Source organism: Prionailurus viverrinus, chromosome B1, assembly GCF_022837055.1.
Source record: "Prionailurus viverrinus isolate Anna chromosome B1, UM_Priviv_1.0, whole genome shotgun sequence".
NCBI classification, from domain to species: Eukaryota; Metazoa; Chordata; class Mammalia; order Carnivora; family Felidae; genus Prionailurus; species Prionailurus viverrinus.
In genome coordinates this window covers 27,181,834-27,196,798 of record NC_062564.1, presented here as the reverse complement: position 1 = coordinate 27,196,798, position 14,965 = coordinate 27,181,834, and the positions used below count along the sequence as shown (strand labels likewise).

The window sequence follows — 14,965 nt, the reverse complement described above, 5'->3', positions numbered from 1 at the left end:
ATAATTTTATCATGTATAAAAATATCAAATCACTATGATGTACTCCTGAAACTAATAAATGCCATAGGTCAATTATACTTCAATTAAAAAAATCAAATTATAATCTTTAAAATAAGGATTATCCATGTATCAATGCAATCATCTTGCATATAAAGCAAGCATCATTTTAGGCAGGTTGCCTTTTGTTTCTAATATCTGTTCATTTTCTCTAGGGTAGAGAGAGAAAAAGTAGAGTTTTATTGGACAAAGAAAGTAGAGTTTTAATGAAAAAGCCCTTTCTTTTTTTTTTATTATTTTTTTTTTTTTAATTTTTTTTTTCAACGTTTATTTATTTTTGGGACAGAGAGAGACAGAGCATGAACGGGGGAGGGGCAGAGAGAGAGGGAGACACAGAATCGGAAACAGGCTCCAGGCTCCGAGCCATCAGCCCAGAGCCCGACGCGGGGCTCAAACTCACGGACCGCGAGATCGTGACCTGGCTGAAGTCGGACGCTTAACCGACTACGCCACCCAGGCGCCCCGAAAAAGCCCTTTCTTTTACTTAGGCTTAAAAGGATACAGGTCAGAGCAGAAATAACTTTACAATCATGTGCACAATTCATTGTCTTGAGTCCATTCCTTGGTCTTTTGATTTTGAAGTAAAAATTTATATGATCACTTTTCATGAAAATATATAGGTTGCCCATAAATATGTCCACAAAAAGTCTTCTAAGTCATAGCATTTCTGTTTAGGAATTGCAGGGTAAATCAAATCAGCCTTTCTCATAGAAAAAGTGTTCTAATCAGGAAGCTACGTCATAAAGGAAGGGCGAAAGTGACACTGGTATAATATTTCATTAACTATAAAAGACCTGGGTATGTATTACTTGGCAAAGTATATGTGTTCAAACAGGCCAAGTTAGTTAAGAGACCTCTGAGAGAATAATTGTGAAGATAAGAGGTGAGGCTGTGATGTTCTGAAGGCAGTTTTCCTGATACTGGAGTAAAAGAACTATATTCCCCACTCCATTGGCAGCGAAGTATCCTTGAGCAGGAACAGAGGCACTGAGATCTTATGTGTCAAAACATCTCAGGAAACAGAACAACTCTCTGGATTAAGAGAAATAGAAAAGAATTAAGTGAATATAATGTTTATACCCACTCCTTCCCTCACTACACAAATATCTCGACCATCATCAATCACATACTCACACCCTGATAGAGAATGTTAATGGGAGAAAATTCTATGGGTGAACTATAGAAAGGGTTACAGAATTACTCTATAACTAAAGGCTACTCAAGTAACACTTGGCGGTGGAAATAAAAATTAATTTGATTGCTTGATGACTGGGCCAGAACACGAACACAGTTCAATACAAAGAAAGGTAAAATCATTTGTCTGTGGTAAAGGCGCCGTGCTGGGCAATATACATTAAATGGAATAGTCAACATATTAATTAAAAAGATATAGACATCATTCTGGCAAAAAGAAAATCGATGGAACCATTTACTCAGAACAAAAGACAATACAACAGACCAAACAGGATAAGCTGTCAAAAGGACAGACTAAAGTATTATGATCAATAAGGAGATAACCATGACATAGGAAATCAGTTACTGAGAGAATAAAGTTAAAGAGAAAAAAATAAAACACAAGATTATGTGCAAACTAACTGCAAGAGTAGAAACTGAAATCCTTTGAAAATTTTTAAATAGTCACTTGGAATTATTTGTGTGAATTAGGGCCTTTGGTTTATTAAGCAAAGATGTGTAAAATTTCACAGTTATTGTGGTCTGATCTGGGAAGAAGGGATACATTAAGATATATCTTTTGGCTTTATCAGAAGATGACGCTTTTAAAACAGCTTTCATACCTTCAGGGAGGGAATAAGGGGAAGACATTCTTACTGTTTAGAATATTCTCAGAAGAAATCTTAAACCAGAGGGTAAATCAATGGTAGGTGAAGCTAAAGGAAAAGTAACTACAGAAGTTTATACAGTCCTCACCACTAGGGGTGCCTGGGTGGCTCAGTCAGTTGAGGGTCCGACTTCGGCCCAGGTCATGATCTCATAGCTCCTGGGTTCGAGACCCGCGTTGGGCTCTGTGCTGACAGCTCAGAGCCTGGAGCCTGCTTCTGCTTCTGTGTCTCCCTCTCTCTCTGCCCCTAACCTACTCGCATTCTGTCTCTGTCTCTCTCAAAAATAAATAAACATTAAAAAAAATTTACAAAGTCCTCACCACTAGACAAAGACACATCTGGTGCTTCATTAAAGCATGTTCTAAAAACTGGCACAGAAGCACAGCATGACTGAGAATTTTAACTGTCTGGACATTTGAAGGTGTTCTATTTTATAGTTAAGGGGAGTGATACGTTAAGTGCCTTACCCAATTTACATAGTTAATAGGAAAAATAATCACAACCAAGATCTGTTAGTCCAGTGCTATTTCCACTCAACCGTTTTGATCAATAAGAGCATAAAAGATGAACCATAATAAGCACTATAAAGAAGTTAAGCTAAAAAAAAAAAGACAAGACATTAGAACATCCTCACAGTATAACTGCTATAAAAAAAGAAATGGTGTTTTTAATGAACTCCTAATTGACTATAAACCTACAAAAAACCCAGAATGGGGCAAAGAGGCTAGTGAAGAATTTGGAAACTATGTACATATAAAGAATAACTAGGGAAAAAAAGCGTATAGTTATCCTAAAATAGGAGAAGCTTTGTAGAGTGGGTGGCTGGAAGGGTTAAGTCCATGATAAGTTGATTAGGTCTTAGAAATATATGAGAGGCTATATAACATGTTGTGGTGAGCTGAATGGCGGCTCTGGTAAATTCTGATTACCAGAATTTATGAAGGACCTATTTGGAAACCTTTTTTTAGGTCTTTGCATATGTAACTAAGTTAAGAATCTTGAAATGAGGAGATCATCTAGTTTTATATAGGTAGGCCTTATATCTAGTGCAAGCGTATTTCTAAAAGATACACAGGAGGAGGCTGACAGAGAAGGCAAGGTACCCATGGAAGCACTGCAGAAAAGCAGCCATAAGCCAAAGGGGCCTGGAAGCTGGCAGAGGCATGGGAGTGCAGACCTGTCAAAAACTTGATTTTGGGGACACCTGGGTGGCTCAGTTGGTTAAGCGTCCGACTTTGGCTCAGGTCATGATCTCACGGTTCGTGAGTTCAAGCCCCGCATCAGACTCTGTGTTGGCAGCTCAGAGCCTGGAGCCTGCTTCAGATTCTGTGTGTGTGTGTGTGTGTGTGTGTGTGTGTGTGTGTGTATGCCCCTCCCTGCCCGTCTCTCTCTCTCTCTCTCTCAAAAATAAATACTAAAAAACAAAAAATAAAAAACGACTTGACTTTGAACTTCAGGCTTCCAGAATTGCCAGGGAATAAGTTTCTGTTGTTTAAGCCACCAAGTTTGAGGTAATTTCCTGTAACAGCCCTATGAAACTAATACGTTAAGTAGACTAGAAATTAGATTTCTATGCAAAACAAGGTAAATGTAAACATAAAATTAATGGATTATACACAGGGGCAGATTTGGGCACACTTTAAATTACAAGCGTTTTATTACACTTCCCCAAAGTGTAATAAATCATCTTCCCACATGGATGTTAAAAGAGTAATTCCTATGTAGGATCTGGGAAAGTGACTTAATGATCTCTAAACACCTTTCCCATTTTAAGATTCTACATACAGTAGCAACTAACAGTCAATTTAAACTCAGGAACTTATTATTATTCAATATTTAACACTGATTCTGGTAATAAAATCATTGATAAGTTAAAAACTCATTATCCTGTATAAAAGCAGAATGACAAACAGAAGGGTCTTAATTCATAAACACCCTAATGATGACCTCATATTAAGACCTTCATATACATGTAAGATGTATGTGAAAATAGGACAGGTCTATGAATGTGTGGCCAAGTTTAGGTTCAACATTATTTTGGACTCAACTGGACAACAGAAATTTCCTAAAGAGGCAATTTTAAAAAGGTACACTTATCTAAGAATTATTTTGCTTTCCAAATTTAACAGATAAGTGCTTTGTGAAGATTTTGCTAATATAAAATTTGTCATTGGTTTTAAGTGGAGTCAAGTCACAACAGTAATATATCGAGATGAATAAGGAACAACACTTTTTGGAAACAAAATAATGAAAGAAGATTTTGAAAACACTCTTCTGAGGTGGTTTCATGGCCCAAGTTTTGACATGTAATAAAACATATAGAGTCAAACGGTTTATAACAAAATAACAGTTAATAACTCCCACCATCTATTAGACAATTTTGGGGAGAATAATAAAACACTGGGTTCCCCTGGCTTCTTTAGAAATTTGATGAGTTTTCACGTATTGACTAAGTGATTAAGAAGTAAAAAAGAAACAAAGAATAGCAATTAATAGCTATTACTTTTTAATAAAAAAGACTCAGCTACATATGAGAGCTTACCTGTTCTGTTTCAAAGATGTCCCGAAGGTGTTCAAGACCAAGGCTTTTCAGGAATTGGCTGATATTCATGTCAAGACCCGCAACTAAAAGAAACACATTGAAGTTTTCAGAAAGCAGTTGATCAATCTAAAGGAAGTTACAGTATTTATTGAAAGCCATGACTCTGACACCCTTGGCTGTGCAGGTGATTTTATACAGCGTAAAAATAATCCAGAATACATAAATTTATTTTTTTTTTAATTTTTTTTTAACATTTATTTAATACATAAATTTAATTCAGACACTTCAGGTTATCTCTGAATTTGGCAGAGAAGTAAAAGAAGAATTTATCTTATCAGTAGCATTTATATTAATTGTAATATTATAATCTAATGCTTTTAGTGAAATATTTAATAGCTGGAATTAAAAATCGAATTTACCAGTTATTGTTTCAGTTTCCACTCCTTAAACATCTTTCAGGTTTTTTTTTTTTTATATAATTTCAATAATAAGACTCACCAGTAGTTAAATGAAATATCATGGCTAAAAGTGGGTATACTGGAATATATGTAAGTAAGAACAAGATTGATGTCGAAAGATTTAGTCTATGAAGACAGTTCTTATAAACTGGTGTGTACACGAAGACTCACAGACAGGATGTCTTTAAGATAGGTGTTCAATACTTACTAAGAGAGGTAAGTGAAATCTATTCATTTAAAAAGCCCAAAACCAAACACGCATTCACAAGTATACTCGCCTTCTCCCTCCTTCCTTTCTGCGCCCGCTGCTCCATCCCCTGTGTTGGCCGCTCCTCCTACGGCCAGTTCCGCTAAAGGGCCAGTGAGGTTATCGATGCTGCTGGCAGCAGACAGGCAGGAGGGGGTGGATGCTGGTGAGATCAGAGAGGCACTCACTACGGTGGCCTGAGGTTTAAAACAGGTAGGTAAGGCCTCCGGGGGCATGGCATCTATCAGCAAAGCTCTGATGTCGTCAGCCTAAAAAGAGTAATACAAAAAAAACAAAAAAACAAAAAAACAAAAAACAAACACACACACACACACACAAAAATACTATATTTTAAAACAGTAAGTTTTTCATTAAGGACAAAATGCATTCTGAAATTAGTCTTCGGCAAGTGCCTCATTATTGCCTATTGGTTTTTGATCATTTGTTTCCAGCCCCCAGCTCCAAAAAGTCCCAGCAGTTTCTTTTCTTTTTTTTTTTTTTTTAAATTTTCTCTTTTATTTTTTAAAATTTACACCCAAATTACTTAGCATATAGGGCAACAATGATTTCAGGAGTAGATTCCTTAGTGCCCCCTACCCATTTAGCCCATCCCCCCTCTCACAACCCCTCCAGTAACCCTCAGTTTGTTCTCCATATTTAAGTCCCAGCAGTTTCTACAGGTAGACCTGGAATCCCTGTATAATTTTTAAAAAAATATTTCATCTTTTGAAGATCTGATGTACAACTTGGTGACTTCAGTTAATAAAACTGTATTATATACTTGAAATATGCTGAGAATAGATCTTAAATGTTCTCGCTACATACACATCCACATATACGAGAGTTAACTATGAAAAAAAGTCTAAGAGTGTAGAATGTAGACTATGTTGACTTCTGGAATGTTTTTTAACACTACATGTGCATACAGCTGTTCATACTAATCACACAATCACACAAGTATTTAAAGGAGAAGTTCATTTTTTTTTTTTTTTTGAGAGAGAGAGCGAGCGAGCATGCACAGGTGAGCGGTGGAGGGGCAGAGAGACAGGGGGAGAGAGAATCTTAAGCAGGCTCTATGCTGTCAGCGCAGAGCCCGACTGAGGGTTTGATTTCATGACCTGAGCTGAAATGCAGAGTTGGATGCTCAACCAACTGAGCCACCCAGATGCCCCTCATCTCTCATTTAAAAAAGAACCCGTTGGGGGCTCCTGAGTGGCTCAGTCAGTTGAGCATCCGACTTCGGCTCAGGTCATGATCTGTTTGTGGGTTTGAGCCCCATGTCGGGCTCTGTGCTGACAGCTCAGAGCCTGGAGCCTGCTTCGGATTCTGTGTCTCCCTTTCTCTCTGCCCCTTCCCCTCCCTTTGCACTCTGTCTCTCTCTCTCAAAAAATAAATAAACCTTAAAAACATTTTTTTTTAAAAAAGAACCTGTTGCAGAGTGTTAATTCTCAATCTTTTCTTTAGAAGGAGTTTCTATACTTACAGTATGTTTTTGTATACTATTTAAATAACAACGATGATTTTTATTCATTGTGCATTATTTAGTGCACACTTAATAATTTAACGTATAATTAAAATCTGGAGACTATTTTTTTAATGTTTGTTTATTTTTGAGAGAGACAGAGCATGAGTGGGGGAGGGGCAGAGAGAGGGTGAGGGAAAATTCCAAGCAGGCTCTGAGCTCTCAGCACAGAGCCCAACGTGGGGCTCTTACCCACGAATTGTGAGATCATGACCTGAGCTGAGGTCGGACGCTTCACAGACTGAGCCACCCAGGGGCCCCTCTTTAATCTGGAGACATTTTACAAGGATGCCACTTTAATTTGGCCAGCTTATTTGTTAACTTCACAGTTAGGCACAACTGCTGTGAGACTACGTAGGAGCCTCCAAAAACAGAAAGCCATTAATTCCCTCCTCCGTGTGCCGCTCTTCCCATCAAGAGGTGGCATCTATTTCCCTTCCGTTAAATCTGGGTTGCCCCGCGGGTTTCTGTGACCAAGAGAACATAGAGGGAGTAATGTCTGAGGCTTTTAGTCAGGCTTTAACAGAAATGGCAGCTTCGACTTCTCTCCTAGAAGGCGTCTCCATGCTGTAAAAAAAGGTCAGGTTGGACTACTGACTCAGGAGGGGCTCCGTGGAGAGAGGCCCTGTAGGATGAACGGCCGCCCCAGACCCCACAGCTCAGCCGAGGTCCTGGCTGAAGGCAGGTGCACGTATCACTGCCTCGCTGAGCCGCCGACCCACGGAACCGTGAGGAATAATAAATCACCGTTTTACTCCACTCACTCAGTTTTGGTTAAGCTACTAAGTGTTTTGAAGTGGTCTGTTACTCAGCAATAGATGTATGAAACAGGATGTGGCTTGGAAAAGTACTTCAGGTTAAAAAATTATAAATTATTGTGCATATTAATTTACTTTTCCATCTTCGGAAAAATAATATACTGCCTAGAAGGTAATTTTTCTTGGACTCTTTCATAGTCTCAGGTAAATGATCATGAACATCAGTTGTTACTGAACAATATGCCAAATGTAAAAGGTAGAAGATATTTTACTAATGCAATTCTCTGAGGATATACGGTATGTTCTTCTAGGATTGTTTTCCCTCCCTGTTAGGCATGGCAAAAAGAGTTAAGTTAGTGTACTGCTTAGCTTGCCTTAATAGAGTTCTGAATTATATAAAAAATACACATTTAAAAAATTCAGAAGGAAGGAAATTTGTTCTTATTCTAAGTGAAATACGCACCACTAAGGTAAACCTGCTGCTGCAAATTTTTTATAAGTATTCATTTATTTATTTAGAGAGAGAGAGGACAGCACGCACGGGGGAGGGACAGAGAGACAGGGAGAGAGACTCCCAAGCAGGCTCTGTCTGCATTGTCAGTGCAGAGCCCTCCATGGGGACTGATCTCATGACCCTGAGATCATGGCCTGAGCTGAAATCAAGAGTCGGATGCTTAACTGACTGAGCCACCCAGGCGCCCCAGCTCTGTAACTTAAAGTCATCTCTGAAAGTATAAATTTAGTTTTTCTTTAATCAAAAAAAATTTTTTTTAACGTTATTTAATTTTGAGAGAGAGAGAGTAGACAGAGTGTGAGCAGGGCAGGGGGCAGAGAGACGGGGAGACACAGAATCCGAAGCAGGCTCCAGGCTCTGTGCTGTCGGCAAAGAGGCCGACACGGGGCTCGAACCCACAAACCGTGAGATCGTGACCTGAGCTGAAGCTGGACAGTTAACTGACTGAGCCACCCAGGCGCCCCGAAAGTATAAATTTGAAGCAATACTAAATAACTCAGAATGAAGACTCACGGTCGCCAGATCTAAAGGTGTCTGGCCTTCCTGGTTCTTCATAGTTGGATCTGCACCATGTGCTAGGAGTAGGGCACATAACTGTGTCCTTCCTTTCTGGGCTGCTTCATGAAGAGGAGTAAACGCCCACTTGTCTGTTGCATTTACACACGTGTTGTATTTTATCAGCAATGCCGCTATGTCCACATGCTGAGGAAAAACAAAGGATGTGAAGAGTGAAGAATGAGATTGGTGAAGCTCCATCAGGTACGCTTGTTTTATTTAACATTTCATTCCCTCTGTATCTCTATTCTCATCCTTCATAGAAGTTTCTTCTATTAAAAAAGGCCTACGTAGCCCACTCCTGTATTTTGGACTCCCGTCTTTTCTCGCCCACAGAAGCTCAATTCCGCAATCACTCCTTTACCTGGTGACTCTTCCCAGGGGCTTTTAACATTTTTTATTCAGCCTTTCAACACGGTCAGGTCTATTTTAAAAACGAACACACGAAATGCAACTATTACCTGACTCCACGCCTCCTACTAAAGGTCTAGTCTGTCAAACCTTTCAAACACGTGTTCTTACTTGCTTCTTTTATGTTCCTATTTCCCTTCTAGCCACTGCAATCTGATCTATTTATTGAAATACGCGTCTCAACGATTCTCCGTGTTCTCTCTTCAGCCTTTGGGAAAGGTAATGTAACATAACAAAATGACTGTTTACAAAACTTAGTCTGTCATGTCCAAAATGACTCGAGGGTGGGGGAAATGTCAGCAGCAGACGCGTTAACTGACAAATGGCGTGAGGTGCTCAGATCCCGAACTATGACAGAGGAAGAATAGAAAAGAAGAGCTACATTTGAGAAATTGTGAAGGAAAAACTACTGGGTTTTAAAAAGACATTAACTACAGAGAAAGAAAGTGAGAGACAAGTCAAAGATGACTACCTCTCTTTTTGCAAAATTTGTCTAGAAGATTTAAAAAACAGAATTGGAACTGTTAACAGAAACTGAGCAGTTTAAGTGGGAATGAAACTGTAAGAAAGTTAAAGTTCACTTGGGGTAAGTAGTTTTTGAGGTAAAATATCAAAGTAATGATGTTCTGTAAATGGCCTGACACAAATGGCTGGAGCACAGATAAGGGTCTGTTTATTCACTCACTTAACGCTCTCCCACCACCTCCCCCAACAAGCACACATTGGTGAACACCTACTATGCGCCTGGCCCTGGGGGTAGGGGCCCCGGGGAGGTCTGCAAAACAAAATGTCTAGCTGATAGCTGCAGCCAGGTGATAAATGAACTCACTAAGAAAAGGGATTCAGAAAGATGATTTCAAGGGGGATAAAGCCTTGAGAGAACAACATTTGGGGAAAGGAGAGTGGGCGAAGGGTCCCCAGAGGAGACAAAAGAGGCACTGAGGACGAAAGAACTATAAAGAGGCAGGACTGCGCAAGGCAACGTAGGAGAAAGTTTCAAGGAGAGCAGTTTCTCTCAAATAGTTAAGTTCTACATAGCATAAAGTTTGTTTCTTCCCAAAAGTCCTCATAAAATAAGCTTCAGATAAGCAATTACACAACAGTAATATTGATTCAATGATTGGGCTTTGAGAATAATAAAAATAACCTTATTCTTATAAACATATTTAGGGATGCTTAGTTTGGTTACCTACCACTAAAGAATGCATTTTTGAAATCCATTTCAACTCCAATATTCTATAATTCTGTGCAATTGGCACATTTGTGTTCTTTATGGATACATTTCCTGGCATAACTTGATCACTTTTAATAATTAACTCAGAAGCACATTATCTATTGAGACTAAAATTCTGACTCATGCTGCAGTATATTCAATTATCAGAAACTTTCGTGAGAATGAGAAGAGATAGGGAAGGTAGAAACAGAAATATCCCAAGATGAGATTTAGGCCACCCTTCTTCATATTTTCTGTATGACAGCCTTTTGCTCTCCTGAAGACACTCACCTCAAAAAGAACAGACACTCTTTCTGAGGTAATATTAAAGCTTTTTAAAGATAATACAAGTACTTATTATTTCAGGAAAATAGTTTCAGAAAATAAAGAGAAGAAAATTTATTAGGAAAATACAAATGAAATAACATTTTTATTAAAAAAAAATTTTTTTAATGTTTATTTTTGAGAGAGAGACAGCGTGAGCAAGGGAGGGGAAGACAAAGAGGGAGGCACAGAATCTGAAGCAGGCTCCAGGCTCCGAGCTGTCAGCATAGAGCCCGACACAGGGCTCGAACTCCTGAACCGTGAGATCATGACATGAGCTGAAGTCGGACACTTAACTGACTGAGCCACCCAGGTGCCCCAGACCAAATAACTTCTAAGGACACTATTGCATTTGCTCTGAGAGTACAAGAAACAAAATAGGAGTAAAGGAACATCATGACACTAGGGCGTCTGAAAACAAGCTATGTTTTGTGATCCTTTTGGGATTAGGAATGATACATCATCATTATAAAACTGATTCTAACACAAAAGATAAAAATAGGTACCAACTGTGGTATTATCCAAATTACTTAAAACAAAACAAAACAAAACAAAACAAAACAAAACAAAACAAAACAAAACAATGGGGCACCTGGGTGGCTCAGTCGGTTGAGCATCCAACTTCAGCTCAGGTCATGATCTCATGGTTCGTGAGTTCGAGCCCTGCATCGGGCTCTATGTTGACAGATCGGAGCCTGGAGCCTGCTTCAGATTCTGTGTCTCCCTCTCTCTCTGCCCCTCCCTGCTTGTGCTCTGTTTCTCTGTCTCTCTTTCTCTCAAAAATAATAAATATTTAAAAATTTTTAAAAAAAAGTTTAAAACAAAACAAAAATCCCCCAAAACGTATCTCCCTTATTCAAAGGACGTATGTTGAAAAGGGATAGCTTTTTGTTCAGTTAACCCAAATCATGGAATAACTTCAAGCTTCTCTCCAGTAAGGTTATACGGCATTCAAACAATGCTTCTGATGATTCATTTTATTCTACTCCCATGTGTACTGGCAGGGTGATATAATTCGGTAGACTAATTCGCACAGGCTTCCAAAATTAGACAGTCCCAGGAAAACTACGTGTGTGTGCAAAATGAATTGTATACAAGTATATGGTATTTATTATTCAACTTTCTTTATATTGAATATGTAGTTTATGCTTGGAGAAACCAATTGCATGCTTGTTAAATTTGCTGACAGACATGTGAAAGGGCAATAAACAGGAAGGAGTATATTACTACCAAAGTAGATGAAAAACACAATTCTTAAGTCTTCTAAATAGCTACACCACTGGGACAAAAATAGTAACTGAAATTTAAGGCTGACAAATGCAATAAATAAGCTGCAGCTTAGTTCTATACCATTTATAAGAACAATGTACTGAACTAGAAGGTCTAGAAAAGGAACTGAACTCTGCTGGAATGTTTCCAGAAGAAAGAGCCAATTAAACATAGCTTCAGAATGCTTTAAATGACAGATACTATGTAAATACTGTGAGGGCCTTAATTTAATTTTAGAAAGCTGGAAAGTAGGGAGAAGAGAAACATACTTGGGCTCCAGTTAGAACCATTTAATTGTATGAATGTCATGAAATCCACCCAATATTATACACTTTGGACAAAGCACTGAAAAATGAAAAAGTCAGCAAGTTGATTTATGAGATAATAGAAAATCACATGCTTCACGGTAAATAAATATTGAGGTCTTACATTTGTTAATAGAAAAATGAACTGTCTCGTGTAAATGTATATTAAAAATATAAGGCATTATAATACAAAACACTGAACAAGATAATGTATATTACCACTAATATAAACTCTCATGAAATCTACACCTTTTATTTAAACTTCTTAAACTATGTGTTTCTCTGTTTAGAAAAACCGAGCTGGCAAAGTTCTTTCTGTATAAAATGGTTAAAGATATACAGACAGCAGTCTCAGCTCTCTAGAGGAAAAAAGGTAAAATACAAGTCAAAGAATAATTACCAATAAATAACAGCTTAAGTAGCTTTATGTAATTTCGCAGACACCTCACATGATTATTTTATCCCCAGGCTACCAGTCATTATCTCCTACTGAAGCCAGTTAGTCTGCGTCTATTTCATGCAGATACTGAGCTGGTCAAGCACACACATTACTCCTAGGGCTGTGCAACGTAAAAGTGACATACAGCCCGTATTCTAACCAGTAGGATGGCTGTGGGGAGTGACTTATCTTATAATAATAGTTATTATCCCAGATTTTATAGTGCCTTAGGCTAGAGAATGCACTTTCCACATTCAGGGTCTCATCTAATTATCACAACAACCCTGTAAAGAAGATTTCAGCATCTGAGTTCTACTAACGGGAAAACTGAAGATAAGAAAGATTAAGGCACTTCCTGAAGATGATTGGGTTACTGAGTCAAAGCCTAAAGACTAGATCCCAGATGTTTAGATCCTGAGTTCAGGTCCTTCCATTACACACAGTCATTTCTTGAAGAGCTGAAAATGGCAAAGTGTATAGTATCAGGGAGAAGCCATGTCAGCAGGGATTACTGGGTAACACTATACCCCAAACTACTCTGCGAATAGCTTTATTTTTAACTTAGAAGTTTCTATTTCATAGGAAGCACCGCAAAAATCTCCACAAAACTGTTATTTCAGGGCAGGGCAGGGCACACAGCCAGGACAGCTCAGGCATCACTGGGATGAATACAATATAACTAGTGTTTTGCCACTTTAATGTGGACCAGAGCCCTACGATTTCATTAAAATATCCAGCCAAGGCTCATTGTAACATGAATAAAAAGGGACTTTTGAAAGATAACAGATTTGTATACCCATAGATAATAAAAATATAATTCTATCTGCCTTTTAGTTAAAAGACAGGGTAGCTTTGAAAATTTTTAGATTGTGTTTAACATTGGTCCTCGTTTTAAATGTACTAATTGAGATTGAGATAAATACTGATTTGATATGGTTATTAACAATAGATAATACGGTATACCAATTGCATTAGATAAAATAATTTTGTAGAGCAGAGATTCTCAGTGGCGGGGATAATCTGACCTACTGCCAACTGGAATCACTGTGTATCATAAGGGATGCTACTGGCACGTTTGTATATGCCAAAACCCTGGCAAAAAAGAAAGGTCAAGAAACCACAGGGCTAAAGTTTTTAGTGAATAACAACGCATGGTCATGAACTCACAGATATTTGATTTTTGAATTCGTAAGTTGAATACCAGAAGGACTTTTAATGACTCAAAAACTCCACCTCCACAAGGAGGTAAAAATACCTACCATAAACACATTATCTAGCCTGTTAACATTCTTCAGTAGGATGGGACAAACCAGGTTGACCAAAACCTCTACCCACATGCTCTTTACACAGCCTGGAGAATTTTCTGTTCATTTTTACTTTGAAAAATTACCTTCATTTACACAGAGCTTAGCAGCAGGGATGTGGTAACACACAGGATAACACGAGATGAGAGAATGAAACACAAAAATGTCCACTATTTGTCTCCCACGGAGTTAGAAGGAGAGAGCAGATGGATGACGGTGAAGTAAGTTCATGAAATGGCACAGGGGGCCTCTGGTCTGGGCCCTGATTGCATTACACCTCCCCTCAGCTGATGGAAGATGCTTCGAGGGAACGTGAAAGAAGACAAGACTGACCTGCACACTGCACTACTCGTTAACCACAAGACAGATCACGAGACGTTTTGATTCTCTCCTCACGCTAGTCACCACATGATACACGTGTAAGTAACATCTCAACACCTTTCTGATCAGAGAAAAGGTAAAATACTTGACTTTTCAAGGAAGTTTTACGTTCTCTGCTCTCTGTGACAGCTGTGAAGACTGTGACAGTGGAAGACTGAAGGGACAGAGCTTAGCCACAGCCACAATGTGTAAAATACACTGAAAAGCACACAGACCCACAGAGTCTACATACAACTGACCGTGTAAGTTTTACCAGGTTGGGGCAATTACTCCTTCTACTGCCACAGTAGACTTACTCCAAAGACTCCGCTTTAAGTTCTACTGGACCCATCAGTTTGATAAACTCTTAACTGAAGCTTTATCAAACAGATTAGTGGAACACAGTATGGAGAGAAGGATCACGCTAAGAAGTGAATGTTAATCTCCAAACAATACGTATTTGTAGTTCTAACACAGAGGTAAAGAAATTCTATATAACTGTGTAAGCAGATGGTAGCAGTAAATATTTAGCGTTTCTGGTCTTCAGGAGAAACGTATGCTGTGCAGTGAAACTGGGCATCTTATATGAAGGAAGGTTAAAATTCTAATAAATGTCATTAAAGATAATCATCTTTGCACAGATTACTGCAGTTCCAAGAGGATTTCAGTACTAATAATACATGCAGTAAATATGGTAACTTTCGATGAATTTATGTGACATTTGGAAGGATAATTTTCTTTCCTGTTTGTCCAACTCAAAACTAGACTGTTTGCTTTTCTTAAGAGTATTCCCACTCAGACTGTCATCTCTCTGAAATACAGATTTTTGCAGAGGGGATATGAGAA

The 14,965-nt window shown here is 38.5% G+C and overlaps 1 protein-coding gene across 1 annotated transcript in view; it reads right to left on the bottom strand.

Moving 5' to 3' along the window:
* TNKS (tankyrase) overlaps window positions 1–14,965 on the bottom strand; it is a 214,131-nt gene that overhangs the window by 26,867 nt on the left and 172,299 nt on the right. The window contains exons 18-20 of the mRNA XM_047855551.1: window positions 8,453–8,641; window positions 5,177–5,414; window positions 4,441–4,523 (exon numbers count right to left, since the gene is read on the bottom strand). Coding sequence (XP_047711507.1) covers window positions 4,441–4,523; window positions 5,177–5,414; window positions 8,453–8,641 — 510 coding nt within the window. The remainder of the gene's footprint in view (window positions 1–4,440; window positions 4,524–5,176; window positions 5,415–8,452; window positions 8,642–14,965) is intronic.